General features: G+C 42.3%; 1 protein-coding gene and 1 long non-coding RNA gene across 3 annotated transcripts; one reads left to right on the forward strand and one right to left on the reverse strand.

Moving 5' to 3' along the window:
- Nucleotides 1-390: 390 nt before the first annotated feature.
- On the forward strand, nucleotides 391-6,566 carry LOC100380740 (perilipin-2). 2 transcript variants are annotated; one of them, XM_045701337.2, is made up of 9 exons: nucleotides 391-650; nucleotides 991-1,030; nucleotides 1,455-1,650; nucleotides 2,796-2,878; nucleotides 3,185-3,503; nucleotides 4,400-4,584; nucleotides 4,804-4,914; nucleotides 5,113-5,403; nucleotides 6,120-6,566. In XM_045701337.2, exons 2-9 carry the CDS (start codon nucleotides 1,001-1,003, stop codon nucleotides 6,237-6,239), a joined length of 1,335 nt encoding a protein of 444 aa, XP_045557293.1. In that variant the 5' UTR covers nucleotides 391-650; nucleotides 991-1,000; the 3' UTR covers nucleotides 6,240-6,566. The 2 variants fall into 2 exon arrangements, with proteins under 2 accessions (XP_045557293.1, XP_045557294.1); XM_045701338.1 differs by having other exon boundaries at nucleotides 592-774.
- Nucleotides 6,567-10,641: 4,075 nt separating this feature from the next.
- On the reverse strand, nucleotides 10,642-15,832 carry LOC123728661 (uncharacterized). The gene is made up of 5 exons (XR_014381391.1): nucleotides 14,594-15,832; nucleotides 13,761-13,871; nucleotides 13,434-13,554; nucleotides 13,006-13,321; nucleotides 10,642-11,128 (listed from the first exon to the last, which is right to left on the reverse strand). It is a non-coding gene; the product is annotated as an uncharacterized LOC123728661 (long non-coding RNA).
- Between the last annotated feature and the right edge of the window lie 867 nt (nucleotides 15,833-16,699).

Here is a 16,699-nt window from a genome sequence, read left to right on the forward strand (position 1 = left end):
ATTACACTGTATTACAGCCATTGTAATTATAGTGTAACACACAGAGTCAGGTCATACAGCCTAAATGGTTTGATAAAAGTATCCATTCTTCTGACACCTCTCACTGCAAAGACTCTAGTACCTTAAAACCCAGATTCAATAGCCGGTCAGTCTATGAAATTCAATGACTTTTTGGCTAGGGATGTATTCCCGAAATGGCCATCGCCTACTTTAAGGGTTATTAAAAGGGAATCTCTGAATGAATGTGGAATAGAATCCAAACAGCAGTAAATTATATATTCGTATACATGTTATCCCAGTAATCCTACAAAATAAATATAACATCTATGGGATATCCACTATAGAGGTTGTTAGTGTAAGAAGCTACCACATGCAATGTGTTAAATGTCTGACATCGTTTATCCTCAACTGATGCAGGACTGTGTCAGCCCATTCATTTATCTAGGAAATCCCCTGCCAATTTCCCCCTCGTTACCTTTGCCCTAGAAGTTTTTGTGGCGATTACGTCAAGTTATTAGCAATATCTCGCGAGAAGCAGAGACTATAAATGGGACGTTGTTAGTTCACTATCAAATCAAACCTGAAACGGAGTAAGTTATTACACTGCTGGGATCATCATCATCATTCACCAAAATTAACCAACTAACGTGGTAGGTAACCTTGTTCCATTTTTTTTATTATCATACTTTTGTGTTTATTTGGTTTCTTTATCAACCAATTTGGTGGATATTCGTCTGAACGCGAGAGTTCCTCTTTCGAATTTGACAGCATACAGTAAGTAACGTTTGCTGCTACACTGTATCAATCAGTATCACTTTCCCTGTTGTTGTTTGGGTAGATAATTGAGTCGACATAATGATGTAGAAATATTAAATCGTATTTTTTCCTTGCGAGTTTATCAAAGCAATGTAGCAGAAAATAACCAATTTTTGTATTGTTGAAAGAAATGAAATGTCTATAACATTCATTTGTCTTTCTCCTCTTGTTTAGGTTTGCAGACATGGAAGTCGTTGAAGTCGTCAATAACCAGGTGTGTCTCTTTTGGGGAGTGAAACGGATCATAGTAGTGTGTGCCAGCTGATAATAAAACAGGACAGAAGTGCATATACAGAAAATGATCGAAAGTAGGCTACAACTCCTCAGATAGTTGACATTCAGTTGGCATGGTTATAGGTTTGTCTTTATTTTGATTGTGTGTTTACAGGTCCAATGTTATGATAAAGGATAGCAAGTTAAAGTTTCATACTACAGTAGCGAACTTTAGTCAGGAGCTGCTAGGCATTGATCCTTTGGACCTCAGGTGGGTTAGGTTGCTCATCTTAAATCTGAAGGAAAAGCTATACATTCAGAAGCCTATAGCATACTTAGGGTTTCTCCTTGTAGCATTGCTGACATTACTCTTGAGATGTAACACGCAGTGTTCTAACATCCATTTTCAACTCATTTCTCACCAGAATGTGGTTGAGAGGGTGGCCAGCCTCCCCTTGGTGAGCTCCACCTATGACATGGTGTCCAGTGCCTACTGCACCACCAAGGATAACCACCCCTACCTCAAGTCTATGTGTGAGGTGGCCGAGCAGGGGGTTAGGAACCTCACCACTGCAGCGCTCACCGGTGCAGCACCCATCATCAGCAAGCTGGAGCCACAAAGTAAGAATCTGTAGCCATCTCCTAATCTATAGCCACCTGGTATATTTTCACTAATGTAGACCTACATATTGAGTTTAATCTATTTGATTCATTTCCTATGTGGTGGTCAAATCTGGAGAGCTGAAAATGAAAAAAGCAAGCGCTTTGCCAGAATGGAATTTCTAGTATAAGATTTTAAACATATGCTTATTACAAAAATACTGTGCTTTTCTAGGTCGGTTTGGTTTCGATTATAAACAAATAAGCAGGATTTTTCGGTTTCGATAATATTTTTTAAACATTACAGTTACTTTGGAGATTTGTAATGGCAATTCCAAAGCGGGGTGCTGAGAATACCCCCATCGCTACAGAAGCCTATATCGGTCCGATATACAGGACTAGTGCACTACTTTTTTCAAAAACCAAAACTTTTAAAATATTTTATTTATCATTATATTTCTCAGCACCCCAATTTAGCTAGGCTAGCTGCAGAACTGTCTGACAAAATAATTGTACTGGTTCTTCAAAGGCATAAGGCATACTATCACGAACTGTCTCTATCCCTTGCGGTCTATGCGGTGTTTTGTCTAACCTAACGTATTAGGCTTAAAAGTATATCCATCTTTGCCTGAGCCGAAAAAAAACTGGCGTAATGGATTATGGTCATTGTAGTTAATTACCACGTTTCTGCACTGAAATAGGTTGGATATTAGCTTAATGAAAACTGCAACTCGCTTTAGCCCAGCGCCCCACATAAGTATTGAGTTTATTTCTCTCGTTATTGATTAGAATTTTCTCTAGTGAAACGGCGCGTTGGGCTCACAAAACCCCCGAAGTAAATGGAATTCAAGTAATTGAACCGACATCGGTTGTTCAATAACTGAAAATCCCGGAAATATTGGTTAATCGCTCAGCATTAGATCGTGGAAAGAAATATTGAGTTACACTTCCTAATTGTGTAAGGAGCAGGAAGTCCGTCCAGTCATCTATGAGCTGTTGCTCAACAACATAACCTTTTACCAAGTAATCACATCTTTGGCCTTGTCTTGAACCAGTAACACTTTTTTAGTATTCTTCTGTAGTGCTACAATTTGTGACTCTCCCTTCCCAACCTTGAATGTGATACATTTTGTTTATAATGTTATGCCCTCTTTTTCTGCCACCAGTTTCCATGGCCAATGACCTGGCCTGTAAAGGCCTGGATAAGATTGAGAAGACCTTGCCAATCCTGCACCAGCCTTCTGAGCAGGTACATGACTCACTGCCCAGTTATTACTTGGTACCGAATGACACAACACTGCATTTCACAATGAATCAAGCGGATGCCAGTCAGGTTGGTCACCATAGAGGGTGGAGCAATGACTGTGTCAAAATCAGTGACGCATCATCTATTTGGACCGGGCTCTCCCTCTGTCGTAAGCAAGTGTCTAGTCAGTCAGCGGTAATCCAAAGGCCAGGGCTCACTCATTTGAAAAATTAAGTTCAATCTCAATGTGACTTTCCTGGTTAAATGAAAAACAACCTTTTTTCTCTCTATCCCATTCTTCATGTCTAGATTGTCACCAACGCCAAGTATGCAGTGACCGGTGCCAAAGACGTGATGTCTAACACTGTCACAGGGGCCAAGGACAGTGTGTCCCACACCTTGACCAATGCAGTGGACCGGACCAGGGGTGCCGTGCAGGACGGCGTGGAGATGACTCGTGCTGCGGTCCAGGATGGTATGCAGATGACCCGGGCTGCGGTCAGCGGCAGCGTGAATACGGTGATGGAGAGCCGTGTGGCCCAGATGGTCAGCAGCGGAATGGACACGGCACTCACCACCTCTGAGAGCCTGGTGGACCAGTACCTGCCTCGCACTGAGGACGAGTTGGGTGAGTGAGAGCTAGGCTTATAACCTAACAGTCTCTTACAATGGATTCTCAGTGATGACTGAAGATTTGGACTGGGGCTAGCAACAACACCAAAGAGCATTAAGATCAGTCATTGATACTATTTAGCTATGCTGTTGATCTTCATCCACATTCCGGGGAAAAGGCAGCTAATCAGGTTCGGTTGAGATTCTCAGAAACTAAGATTATTCAGACACGGCCCATGATTTCTAATGACCAAAAGAGAACATTTCTGGTTGTTTTGGGCTAAATAATTTTGGTTTACAGTACAGAGACAAATAAAGAGGAATAATCCTGTACACAATGTTTCCTACAACACTTCCAAAACATATGTTGTCAATAAACTCAGTGTTAGGAAGTCAACTACTCATTTACTCATTATACTATGTGTGATTAGAGTCACTAAGCTTGCTCACTTAAACCCATACAATGTCAGCAAGCGTTTACATTACATTTACAATGATTACAATAATAACTTTGATATTTTTTTACACAAAACACTCAAAGCAATGCTTAAAGGGACAATCAGCAGTTGCTACATCCATTTTCTGACTTATAAATTAACGATATGCACCCATTGATTCTTGATGAATATAATTGATAAAGGCCTCATGAGCTTAGTTCAACTGTCATACCCCATCAGAACCCAAAGTATAAGCTTCTTCTAATCCAATGTTTGTAAACAAAATGTAAACAATCACTGTATAGCCCGAAAGCATGGTTAAAACTATAATTTTGATACCATGGATGGTCAGTCCTTGCATCCATAGCTGTCTTTGAATATGAGAGTAGTTACATTTCTCTAGTCCTAATTCCCCTTTATCGTTTCAACTCCTGATTGCTGCTTTAATTTCATGTTCCTTTTTTCACCTTGACAGAAATGGAGGCTAAAATGGTCGAAGGATTCGAAGTGGCGAAGGATGCACCTAGCTACTATGTCCGTCTGGGCTCTCTGTCTACCAAGCTGCGTAAGAGGGCATACCACAAGGCTCTGGCCCAGGTCAAAGACGCCAAGCAGCGCAGCCAGGAGTCCATCTCACAACTCAACCACACTGTAGACCTGGTGAGTGTTGACATCAAATGATAGAAGTGGAAATGGAAAACTTTATTCTCCATAGAATGTGTAAATTCTGCAGAAGATGGAGTAAATTGAAATTATTTTAACTGTCTTTCATGAGATGTAATAAGATCTCATGAGGTTCCCTTGCACTGGATTCATTTAAATTATGTTGGAATGAGATGTTCGTTGTGAAGTCAATCATTTCGTTTTCAACCCTTTTAGATTGAATACGCCAGAAAGAATATTGACGGAGCTAACCAGAAGGTGAAAGGGAAACTGAGCTCCCTGGTTGAGTGGAAGTCTAATGAGGAAGGAGATGGCAATGAGGCTGAGGTAATGACCATACTAAAGAGCACTCATCATAGAATACCATTTTAGCCACATCATATTGTACATGGACCATCTCTTGCAGTTTTGCGTCCAAATTGCATATTTAAGTTATTTTATTTGACTACTCCTTGAGGAAAAAGCTACTTTATTTTGTTGTGAAGATACAGGTGAATTAAATGGTCTTCATCATTTATCCCCCAGAATATAGAGTCAAGAACCCTGGCCATAGCGCGCTCCCTCACACAGCAGCTGCAGACAACATGCCAGGTGCTGGTGTCTGGCCTGCAGGGCCTTCCCCAGAACATCCAGAAGGAGGCGCTGTTCCTCAGCCACTCAGCCTCCCAGGTCTACTCCAGCTTCAGCAAAGCGGTGGCGTTTGGGGACCTGTCGGACGGGGTGCTGGCCAGCAGCAAGGCCCAGCTGGGCAAGATGAAGGAGTCGCTGGACGACATCATGGACTACCTGGTTAACAACACGTCCCTCAACTGGCTGGTAGGTCCCTTTTACCCCCGGCAGGCACCACCCCCCACCACCACGTCCTCCCAGTCCCAGAAGACACCAGCCCCCGCAGAGGTTGAGATGAAATCAATGGACTAACTAGCTGCCTGTTTAACGACTTTCTATCCCATATTATTCCTCCATCAAATATTTTGATAGTCACACTAATGAGCTTGTTGATGAATAAATGTTGACCAACTGTTTGTGAATGTTGCTCAGTGTGTGCTCAATAATCTAGCTTCATTTCCATATGCCTTTTCTTATGCAGGACATTGCTTTTGATGCTACTGTTGTTTTTGACACAACTTTATATCCTGTTGTAATCATAACCTGCCATATAATAGATACAGCCTTGTGTTAATACCTTACCTTGTATGCTGCCATCTTTGTACAATTCTAATAAATAAGTTAATATGTAATCTGTGTGTTGTCTTGCTGCCTTGAAAATGACGAACCAGTGTGAAGGCATTTGAGAATGGAATTGGATGTTTTATACATTGTCGAAACCCATCTTCGGCTTCAGTGAATTCAGTGTCTGTAATACATTGAGATTGGATATGAGGTTTGTCTGTGAGTGGTTCAACTAACTAAACTGTAGTTGTATGGTTTTCCAGGACTAGGTTTGGAAATGTAACCCTCCTACTACTTAGTAGTCCAAAGGTCATACAGTGAGGCAGGTTCTTGTGCTTAGATGTGTTTTCCATTTACAGGTACCAGACTTCACCTTGTCCGACCTGGCCTCGGAACCTGACCTCTCCTCAGTTGAAGACGATGAAATGTCTGAGACCAGCACCAACGAACCTCTATCAGCTCCCCTTGCCCACCAATAACCTGCATTGTCAGCTAAATAGCACGTATGGCTGATATAATGATTAGTTATTGAAAATAGTATTTATTTTCAAAATACATTCAAATACCATTGGTAGACATTCAAATACTTCAAATATAAGTAGTTGATTTGGCCAGTGTATTTGAAATACAATACGTAAATAATCATGTATTTCAACTGTCTGTTCTGTTGTGGATTGAAACATTTTTGCATTCGCTAAGTGACCGCCTCTCCCACTTACATATCCAGTTTTGAATCGGATTCAAGATATCATAAAATTCATAATGCGGTCATTTAAGATATAATAAAATTAGTGTTTGTGGATTAATTTACTTCTACTTGATGTCTTTTATGAACATGTTTGCTTGGGTTTTCATTTTTGTAGATTTTGCACTTGAAAACGTTCAATAAGTTAAACTACAAGGCGGTCACTTTCCTAGGGTATTTTCATGGCAGGCATGTGAGCGTTTAAACAAACATTGCAGCTATACAATAACTATGGTTTCCTTTACAGAATATAATGTAAAGGTAGTGGGATATAGACTGAGGCCTCCAGAATAAGAATGCTATTTCTCATAGTTGCAGGGGATTTAGGAGTAAATGTAACCAGTGTGTGGTTGTATGTTCTAATTAACCGTTCTTTAATAAGTAAATAGAGACAGTGTTCTGCCCCATTGCTGCTCATAACAATGTTTTTATTAACAAGGGGAATAGTCATATACACAAAATCAAAAAAAAAATCTAAAATCAAATCCTCAACAATTATGACAGCCTTCATAATGTGTCATGCAGGGATCATCAACTAGATTCAGCCGCAGGCCAATTTCTTTCTGGAGCGGATGGTTGTGGGCCGGAACATAATAAAAAAAAGTTTTATACTGCAAAATTACCGCAAGACGCCTAAACAGACATTTGACTAAAACAATCATTTCAAACCTTGATTACATTTGCGAACATTGTCCTGTGAAGGGTGCCTTCTTTCGGATGGCATGTTAAAATGGGTGTCCTGACTCTCCGTGGTCTTTCAAAATCCCATGGCGCTTATTGTAAGAGTAGGGATCTTCCATGCTGTCCATGGGAGGGGTGCGTCACTTGAGTGGGTTGAGTCACTGACGTGGTCTTCCTGTCTGGGTTGGCGCCCCCCCCTTGGGTTGTGCCATGGCGGAGATCGTTGTGGGCTATACTCGGCCTTGTCTTAGGACGGTAAGTTGGTGGTTGGAGACATCCCTCTAGTGGTGTGGGGGCTGTGCTTTGGCAAAGTGGGTGGGGTTATATCCTGCCTGTTTGGCCCTGTCCGGGGGTATCATCGGATGGGGCCACAGTGTCTTCTGATCCCTCCTGTCTCAGCCTCCAGTATTTATGCTGCAGTAGTTTATGTGTTGGGGGGCTAGGGTCAGTCTGTTACATCTGGAGTATTTCTCTTGTCTTATCCGGTGTCCTGTGTGTATTTAAATATGCTCTCTCTAATTCTCTCTTTCTCTCTTTCTGTCTTTCTCTCGGAGGACCTGAGCCTTAGGACCATGCCTCAGGACTACCTGGTATGATGACTCCTTGCTGTCCCCAGTCCACCTGGCCGTGCTGCTGCTCCAGTTTCAACTGTTCTGCCTGCGGCTATGGAACCCTGACCTGTTCACCGGACGTGCTTGTTGCACCCTCGACAACTACTATGATTATTATTATTTGACCATGCTGGTCATTTATGAACATTTTAACATCTTGACTATGTTCTGTTATAATATCCACCCTGCACAGCCAGAAGAGGACTGGCCACCCCTCATAGCCTGGTTCCTCTCTAGGTTTCTTCCTAGGTTTTTGGCCTTTCTAGGGAGTTTTTTCTAGGGAGTTTTTCCTAGCCACCGTGCTTCTTTCACATGCTTTGCTTGCTGTTTGGGGTTTTAGGCTGGGTTTCTGTACAGCACTTTGAGAATATCAGCTGATGTACGAAGGGCTATATAAAAATAAATTTGAAATTTGATTTGGATGTTCACCACAGTGTCATGGCTAAATTCCCAACCTGTCCATATTCCATCATGGCCACTGAATCATCCCCCTCATTCTTAATTGGAATATATCACTCCTCACCTCTCCACCTGATAGCTGATGTGTGGGGGAGACGTTTGGCATAAAAATGGTCACTGTGCATTACTGAGGTGGGTGCGGTGAGTTTCCCCCTACTATGTAAAGTACTTTGAGTACCTCAGTTAGCAGAAAAGTGCTATACAAATCCAATCAATTATTATTAATATTATTATTTGTATACAATCAAATATGTATATTATGCGTGGCAGTACTTGGGAATATACTTCCGAAATGAAAACCACTTGGAGCTGATTTCCTGGTGTTTTTACAGTCTTATGTCCAACAATGAAAATCTAAATTCGGTCCGCGGGTCGCCAGTTGGGGAACCCTGCTGTACAGAGCACAACGTCCCTCAACAACTTTCAGACAACTTAGACTTTTTCCTCGATGAACTCGCTGGTGTATTTTTAGGTTGCCGCTTTCAGCGAATCTCTTACCACACCTTATACACTGATAAGGTTTCTCCCCTGTATGAGTTCTCATGTGTTTTTTAACGCAGCTGCTGGATGTGAAACGTTTGTCACACAGTGTGCAGGGGTACGGCCGCTCGCTTGTGTGACTCCACAGATGCACTGTGAGACTTTCAGGTTGTTTGAACCTCTTCCCACAAAGTTGACAGCTGTAGGGTTGCTCACCTGTGTGTTTTCTCATGTGTATCCTCAACTGACCTGAGGTGCTTAAGGTCATTCCACAAACGCTACATAAGAACGGTTTCTCCCCTCTGTGCATCCGGAGGTGTTGCGTCAGGCCATTCGACTATATAAATCCCTTCCCACAGATAGAACAGACATAAGGTCGCTCCCCGGTGTGAGTGCGTTCATGTGACTTTAAGATTTCTGTTTTCCTAAAGCCCCTGCCACAATGTAAGCAAACGTATGTCCTTTCTTCAATTCGATTTGCCTGGTGAACTTTCTGGTGCTGTTTTAGACATCCTTTCGTTTTGTATCTCTTCTCACACTGGTCACAATGGAACGGCCTGGCTTCAGAGTGAACGCTTTCATGTCGTCTCAGGTCACAGTGGTTTCTGAAACCTTCCCCACACTGGGAGCAGGTGTACCTGTTGATTTGATAAGACAAGATATGATAAGGTGGTTTAGTCAAGGAACTTACCATAGTCACAAACTATAGAACAACTGAGCATCACTATCTTCACCACCGTAGTCCTATACAGAGCTCCAACTCATTTTGTTCGGGGGCCACATTCTGTCTTCACTGAGGTCCAGAGGCTGCACTGCAAATTTTGTATATTGCCTTATCTAATTACACAAACTGTATAAATATGTAAAAAAGAACAATTGATGCTCCCTGACTAACAGCCTAGCTTTCATTTCAGTGATTGTTAGTGGGCAGGATACACTGAATATGTTTGTGTGATTACCTAATATACGGTGTTGAAAAGCTACCACCTAGAGAAACTAAGTAACTAATTACATCAATATTAGGAGAAATCATATTACGCTGTCATTAAATGCCTCAGTATTACAAAACAGCCAATTATCTTGCTACTATGAGAAAGATGTTATTACGATGTAAGCTAATAACTTGTTATTATGAAATAATTATCGTTATAAAATGGCAAACATAACGTTGTTACAATATAATGTGTGTTCTTAGAACATGGATACACTGTGGTTACTACAATTCCTGTCCAACGAGGAGCGGCGGAATTTTGTATTTCTTTCTTTCCTTCTTTCTTGCCACACTTGGTGACTTGTGGTGGGCCGTACTGATATTACACACTGACACTTTCAGGTTGCCGCTTTCAGTGAATCTCCTATCGCACATTTTACACTGGTAAGGTTTCTCTCCTGTATGAATTCGCATGTGTCTGCTAAGGTCGCTGTGGGACGTGAAGCATTTGTCGCACTGTGTGCAGGAGAACGGACGCTCACCAGTGTGGATCCGCCGATGTATTGTGAGATCGTAACATCTTCTAAACCTCTTCCCACAATGCTCACAGCTTTTGGGGCGTTCATCTGTGTGTGTTCGTGAGTGTACCAACAAGGCACCTGAAGTACTAAAACTCTTTCCACAAACGGTACATAAGTACGGTTTCTCCCCTCTATGCCACCGGAGGTGACCTATCAGTATTTGATGTTGAATAAATCTGCAGACCTAAAGCCTCTGCCACAATGTGAGAAAACATATGGCCTTTCTCTAGGGCCGGGATGATACCAGTATCGCAATACTCGTTAGTATCGTGCAAGGAAACAAAACACAAAGAGGATTTAACTTCTTTAGGAAAACAACCCTAATGTTGGAAACAAACATCCTGATGTCATCCAGTCACATTCATTTATTTCCCAAGCTATAGAACACAATATTTTACATACAGCAGGTTTTTAAAGGACCAAAGAGTTTGGTCTGCTTCGTGTTTTCATTTTTGCTATGGAAAAAATATTGCAATACTGGTATTGTCCCAGCCCTACCCTTCTCCAGTGTGAACCATTTGGTGTTGTTTTAGAGCCACCTTTGTTTTCTATCTCTTCTCACACTGGTCACAATGGAAGGGCTTCACCTCAGAGTGAACGGTTTCGTGTCGTCTCAGTTCATATGAACATTTGTGACCCTTCCCACACTGGGAGCAGATGTACCTGTTCTTCCTGGCCTTCTTGGCTGAGGAACTTTCTGTCTCACTGACAGGCAGGACGTTGTTCTCAGCTCCAGCTTCTCTAGAACCCAGGATCCCACTGTCCTCCTTTGGATGGTTCTTCTTGATGTGCTCCTGAAGGGTGAGCCATCTCCTGTTGGAGAACTGGCACTGTGAGCAGGAAAAGCCCTGGGACTGGGGGAACTTGGCTTTAGCTTGTCCTGCAGGTACAAAACACAGGAGAGTGAAATAAGGGCTGCTTAGTTCAAAGTTCCATTGCAGATTGTTGTCAGTAGCCGATGAGGCGATAATATAAAGATTTGTATTTTATCCATGCAGATATCTGTTGTGCAATTATAGAATCTGATCTAAATTGATCTAAACTAGTGGAGTTGTGGAGTGGAGTAAGAAATTCCTGAAAAATAAGTGTTACTTTAAAATACATTTTTACAAAGTTACTTAAAAAAAAGTTTGACTAACAACTAGTGTTGCACGGTATACAGAAACCGTTGTACTTTTTCCAATACTAGAACATGAAAAAATGGTTCGGCACTAGAATTTGTTACTTCGGGTACTTCTGTCAAATGTGTCTCACGGATCAAGTCTATCAGCGCAAGGTGGCGCAGTGGCGCAGCGGTCAAAGGAACTGCATCGCAGTGCTAGAAGCGTTGCAGCCGGCCGTGACCGGGAGACCCATGAGGCGGCGCACAATTCCCGACATCCCGGCCGGGATGTCCTTGTCCCATCAAGCTCTAGCGTCTACATGTGGCGGGCCGGGTGCATGCACGCTGACTCGTGTCGCCAGTTGTAGTATTTCCTCCTACACATTGGTGCGGCGAGCAGTGTCAAGAAGCTGTGCGGCTTGGCAAGGTCTTGTTTCGGAGGATGCATGGCTCTCGACCGTCGCCTCTCCTGATTCCATACGGGAGTTCCAGCGATGGGACAAGACTAACTACCAATTGGGGAGAAAAGGGTTAAAAAGTAAAGAATAAAATAATAATATAAATACAAAAAAGTCTATCAGCGCAGACGATGTACCCCTTATCATGCTGTACAGAAGTTAACACACTTGAATAATGCGACATGACATCAGGCATGCAGAAATGTTGAAACTGTTAATTACGGTTCGCAAAACAATGTCAATACAGGCTAAAACTCTTTATAATGCAAGATGATACCGGTAGCTTCCAGCTTTGTAGGCTAACTTTCCTTGATAGTTTACAGCTGAAGCCAACATCAATTCACTACCCTTTGTGATAATATGCAAAATATTGCTGATTTCAAAGCTAAATGCCACCAAAAAACTTGATTAATTCACTTATTCGGTCTTTCTATCACGTCTCTCCCAAATATTATCTATTGCCTCAGCAAACTGACTGTGTGTGAATAGGGCTTCGTCGGGTTCCCCTATTGCCTCATGAATGACGTCATTACTGGCTAGAGAGACAGAGCGAACTTTTATAAAATAAGCTACTTCCATTCAAAGTTTGTTGATCAGTACAATAAAATAAGTCCCAAAAGGAAGGGAAACAGATTGTTTGTCAAATGGAGCCCCATGAAATCAGCCAAAACAAGCTCAATAACTCAATGCATGCACACACACCTATTGAATATACATTCACCTGTATAGTGAAAAGGCCTAGGCTAAATATTGATTTACCCAGTTTATCAATTGAGATTTACCATTCAAATAAATTACTACCATTATGTTGATATGTGCTGTAGTTAGAAATTGATTGTATGATTTTATAATTGATTCATTAATGCATACATGGGAGTCTCTGAAAAATGTTACCGTAAAAAGATTGTAAAGTAATGATATTGAACTCAAAAGATGCCCAACGATTGAACAAAGCAGTAGCTGAGTTTATCTATCTAGATAAAAGTACAATTCTGTGACTGGCTATTATATGCCTTCTTTTTTTTGCCCGTGGTATCGTTTTGGTATCGAGTATCATGACAATACACCTGGTATCAAAGTCAAAATTCTGGTATCTTGACAACACTACTAACAACCAGACTCTGCTACTCAAACTTCATCAACTCAGTTCGCCAGTGTATGGATGTATGTAATGTATTCCGCCCTGAATTTCCTTACCATTGATGCCTACTAATGATGGCTGTTTCTGCTGCCCAGAGTTCCCAGAGGATTCCCCAGCCTCTTCCACTCTTTCAGCGCCCTCATCACTTCCCTCATTGGCGTATTCGTCCTCCCCACTGACTTCTTGCTGTCCCTCCTCGCCACTCTCCTGTTCTTTCGGTCCTTGAGCATTGTCATTCTCTCCCTTTCTCCTCACATCGCTCGTTCATCACCGTGCCTTTTTCTCTGCCTCTTTTGGTCTGTTTAGACTTCAGTGAGGGAGCGAGGCAGGACAACGTAAACAGGATGGTATCAGAGTCATAGAAGAAAAGATCTTGAAAAGAGAGAGAATACAAATAATTCAAAATTCTCTTTCAGGAGAATCCCCCACAGGTATTTCACCCAGAGGTTAACAAGTTCAAATAGATCACCTGAGGGATCCTAACCTTTTTTCAGGTGCCCCAGATTTCTATGATGCTGCAGCAGTGTCTTCAGATGCTCAGGATCACAGAGAGACTGCTGACACTCTTCCAGGTCAGTAGGGGTCAGGTTGAGAATGGATGCTGTCTGAGAGGGAGAGAAGAAGAAGTATGTCTGCAGAACAGAGAAAAGCGCAGTCCAATCCCACATGACCCCTAGCCACTACCCTGTTGTTTATTCATTCATGGAATAGGGTCCTTTAAAATTAAAATAAATCCTACATTTTAAGCAAATGTACAAATTAACGTCAACATGTTTCAGGTGATCTAATAGGATGGAGATGGAGTCAGTACCTGTGTAAAGCTGGGCACTGGCAGCATCTCCTCCAGTCTGTCAAAGAACTGCCACACCAGTATCTGCAGTGCTGTGTCATACCTAGTGCTGTACTGTACAGGGAATACCTCCTTTAACACAGAGATAGAAAAGGAGAGTCATGTGGTTTTAGCCAAGGCATATGTAGAAATGTAATCCTATTCAATATTTGCCTTGAGGTCATTCTAGTCGAGGGATGGGTAACTTTAATGGGGCTAGGGGAAACAAAAAATCTGAACTCATCAGGGGCCGCAGTTGCTAGCGAGTCTGCGTACCCACAAGTGCATACCCCCACCACCACATTTTGAGCAAAACATTTTAGCAGCCCCCCTCTTGACAGCAGGGAGACATAAAAATTGATTTAATTTTGTGCAATTCTACACATTTTACCATGGGGCAGAGAGAAGATTTAGCAATTTTATAACTCATTTCCTGCAATTCAACACATTTTGTCATAGGATGGAGAGAAATGTTTGCCGTTTTTAATAAGATATCTGGATGAGACTGACTAACACAATCAATGTGTGCCCCTTAGCTGGTAATTCGACCATTATTACAAAGTTTAGGTAGCTGGCCACTAAAAAATGTTAACTTACATGGGCTAATTGAGTGTCTATCAGTGAATGGCGTAAGAGAAAAACTGTTAATGAACAACCCATTTTCGAAATTGCACCTTGTGTATTCTACTATTTTAACTCTGAAGAGTAAGTTCAGACCTGGACTGAGTTGGCAAAAAAATTATAATTGAGTTGCCCATCCCTGTTCTAGTCCTTTGAAGGAGGGATTTGTAACATCTAGATGTTAGATATCTCACCTGAAAAAAGTGTTCCCTCTGTTGAGTCTTCTAGCAGAGTTCGGACCAGCTCCACAAAGTTATCCTTTGAAGTCTCCACGTATCGGTCTTTGCTCTGAATATGTCAATCGCACACAAAACAAATGTATCCATCCACAATGAGAACTAGGTAAAGCAGACTTTCCATTAATAGACTGGTATTACAGGTTACTTACCCCTTTACGTGTTGTGCATGAATGGATTCTGTCCAGGTGGGGCGGGATGGTTTTGTAGCCAGCTGGGTTACACTCCACACCCCGACACAATTCAAGAACCCGCTGAAACAGGAGGCATATACTGTTGCAGCTATGAACAAATTATTACTGACCAAAAATATAAAACGCAACATGTAAAGTGTTGGTCCCATGTTTCATGAGCTGAAATAAAAGATACCAGAAATGTTCCACACGCACAAAAAACATATTTCTCTCAAATGTATTTATCTCCTGTTAGTGAGCATTTCTCCTTTGCCAAGATAATCCATCCACCTGACAGGTGTGGCATATCAAGAAGCTGATTAAACAGCATGATCATTACACCGGTGCATCTTGTGCTGGGACAATAAAAGGCCACACTAAAATGTGCTGTTCTGTCACACAACACAATGCCACAGATGTCTCAAGTTTACATTTACATTTTAGTCATTTAGCAGATGCTCTTATCCAGAGCGACTTACAGTAGTGAATGCATACAATTCATATTTTATTTTTCTCCGTACTGGTCCCCCGTGGGAATCGAACCCACAACCCTGGTGTTGCAAACTCCATGCTCTACCAACTGAGCCACACGGGACCAAGTTGAGGGAGTGTGCAATTGGCATGCTGATTGCAGGAATGTCCACCAGAGCTGTTGCCAGAGAATTGAATGTTCATCTTTCTACCATAAGCCGCCTCTGTCATTTTAGAGAATTTGGCAGTACGTCCGTCCGGCCTCACAACCGCACACCACGTGTAACCAGGCCAGCCCAGGACCTCCATATCTGACTTCATCACCTGCAGGATCATCGGAGACCAGCTACCAGGAAAGCTGATGAAACTGTGGGTTAGCACAACCCAAGAATTTCTGCACAAACTTTCAGAAACCATCTCAGGGAAGCTCATATGCGTCTTCGTCATCCTCAACAGGGTCTTGACCTGACTGCAGTTTGGCATCATAACCGACTTCAGTGGACAAATGCTCACCTTCGATGGCCACTGGCATGCTGGAGAAGTGTGCTCTTCACGGAATGCACAGATACCATGACAAGATCCTGAGGCCCATTGTCGTGTCATTCATCCACCGCCATCACCTTATGTTTCAGCATGACAATGCACAGCCCCATGTCAGAAGGACCGGTACACAATTCCAGGAAGCTGAAAATGTCCAATTTCTTCCATGGCCTGCATACTCACCAGACATGTCACCTACTGAGCATGTTTGGGATGCTCTGAATCGACGTGTACGACAGCGTGTTCCAGTTCCTGCCAATATCCAGAAACTCGCACAGTCATTGAAGAGGAGTGGGACAACTTTCCACAGACTTGATCAGGATGTTGATTGTACTCTATGTGAAGGAGGTGTGGCACTGCATGAAGCAAATGGTGGTCACACCAGATACTGACTGGTTTTATGATCTACGCCCATACCTTTTTTTTTTTTAAGGTATCTGTGACCAACAGATGCATATCTGTATTCCCAGTCGTGAAATCGATAGATTAGGGTCTAATGAATTTATTTCAATTTACTGATTTCCTTCTATAAACTGTAACTCAATGAAATCTTTGAAATTGTTGCACGTTGCATTTAAATGTTTTTTTTCAATGTATATGTAACAGTGTAGGTTCCGTCCCTCTCTTCGCCCCAACCTGGGCTCGAACCAGGGACCCTTGCACACATCAACAACTGACACCCCACGAAGCATCGTTACCCATCGCGCCACAAAAGCCACAGCCCTTGCAACGCAAGGGGAAACCCTACTTCAAGTCTCAGAGCGAGTGACGTCACTGATTGAAATGCTATTAGCGCGCACCACCGCTAACTAACTAGCCATTTCACATCGGTTACATATATACTGAGGATACACAAACTGAGGAGTCAAATATGTAACTG

Source organism: Salmo salar, chromosome 18 (assembly GCF_965601325.2).
Source record: "Salmo salar chromosome 18, fSalSal1, whole genome shotgun sequence".
Classification (NCBI taxonomy): domain Eukaryota; kingdom Metazoa; phylum Chordata; class Actinopteri; order Salmoniformes; family Salmonidae; genus Salmo; species Salmo salar.

Bases quoted from the DNA above. Each gene is read 5' to 3' on its own strand.
- LOC100380740 (XM_045701337.2), top strand. From the start codon at position 1,001: ATGGAAGTCGTTGAAGTCGTCAATAACCAG. The intron at 1,031-1,454 runs GTGTGTCTCTTT...ATTTCTCACCAG, and splicing joins TTGAAGTCGTCAATAACCAG to AATGTGGTTGAGAGGGTGGC. The intron at 4,585-4,803 runs GTGAGTGTTGAC...CAACCCTTTTAG, and splicing joins TCAACCACACTGTAGACCTG to ATTGAATACGCCAGAAAGAA.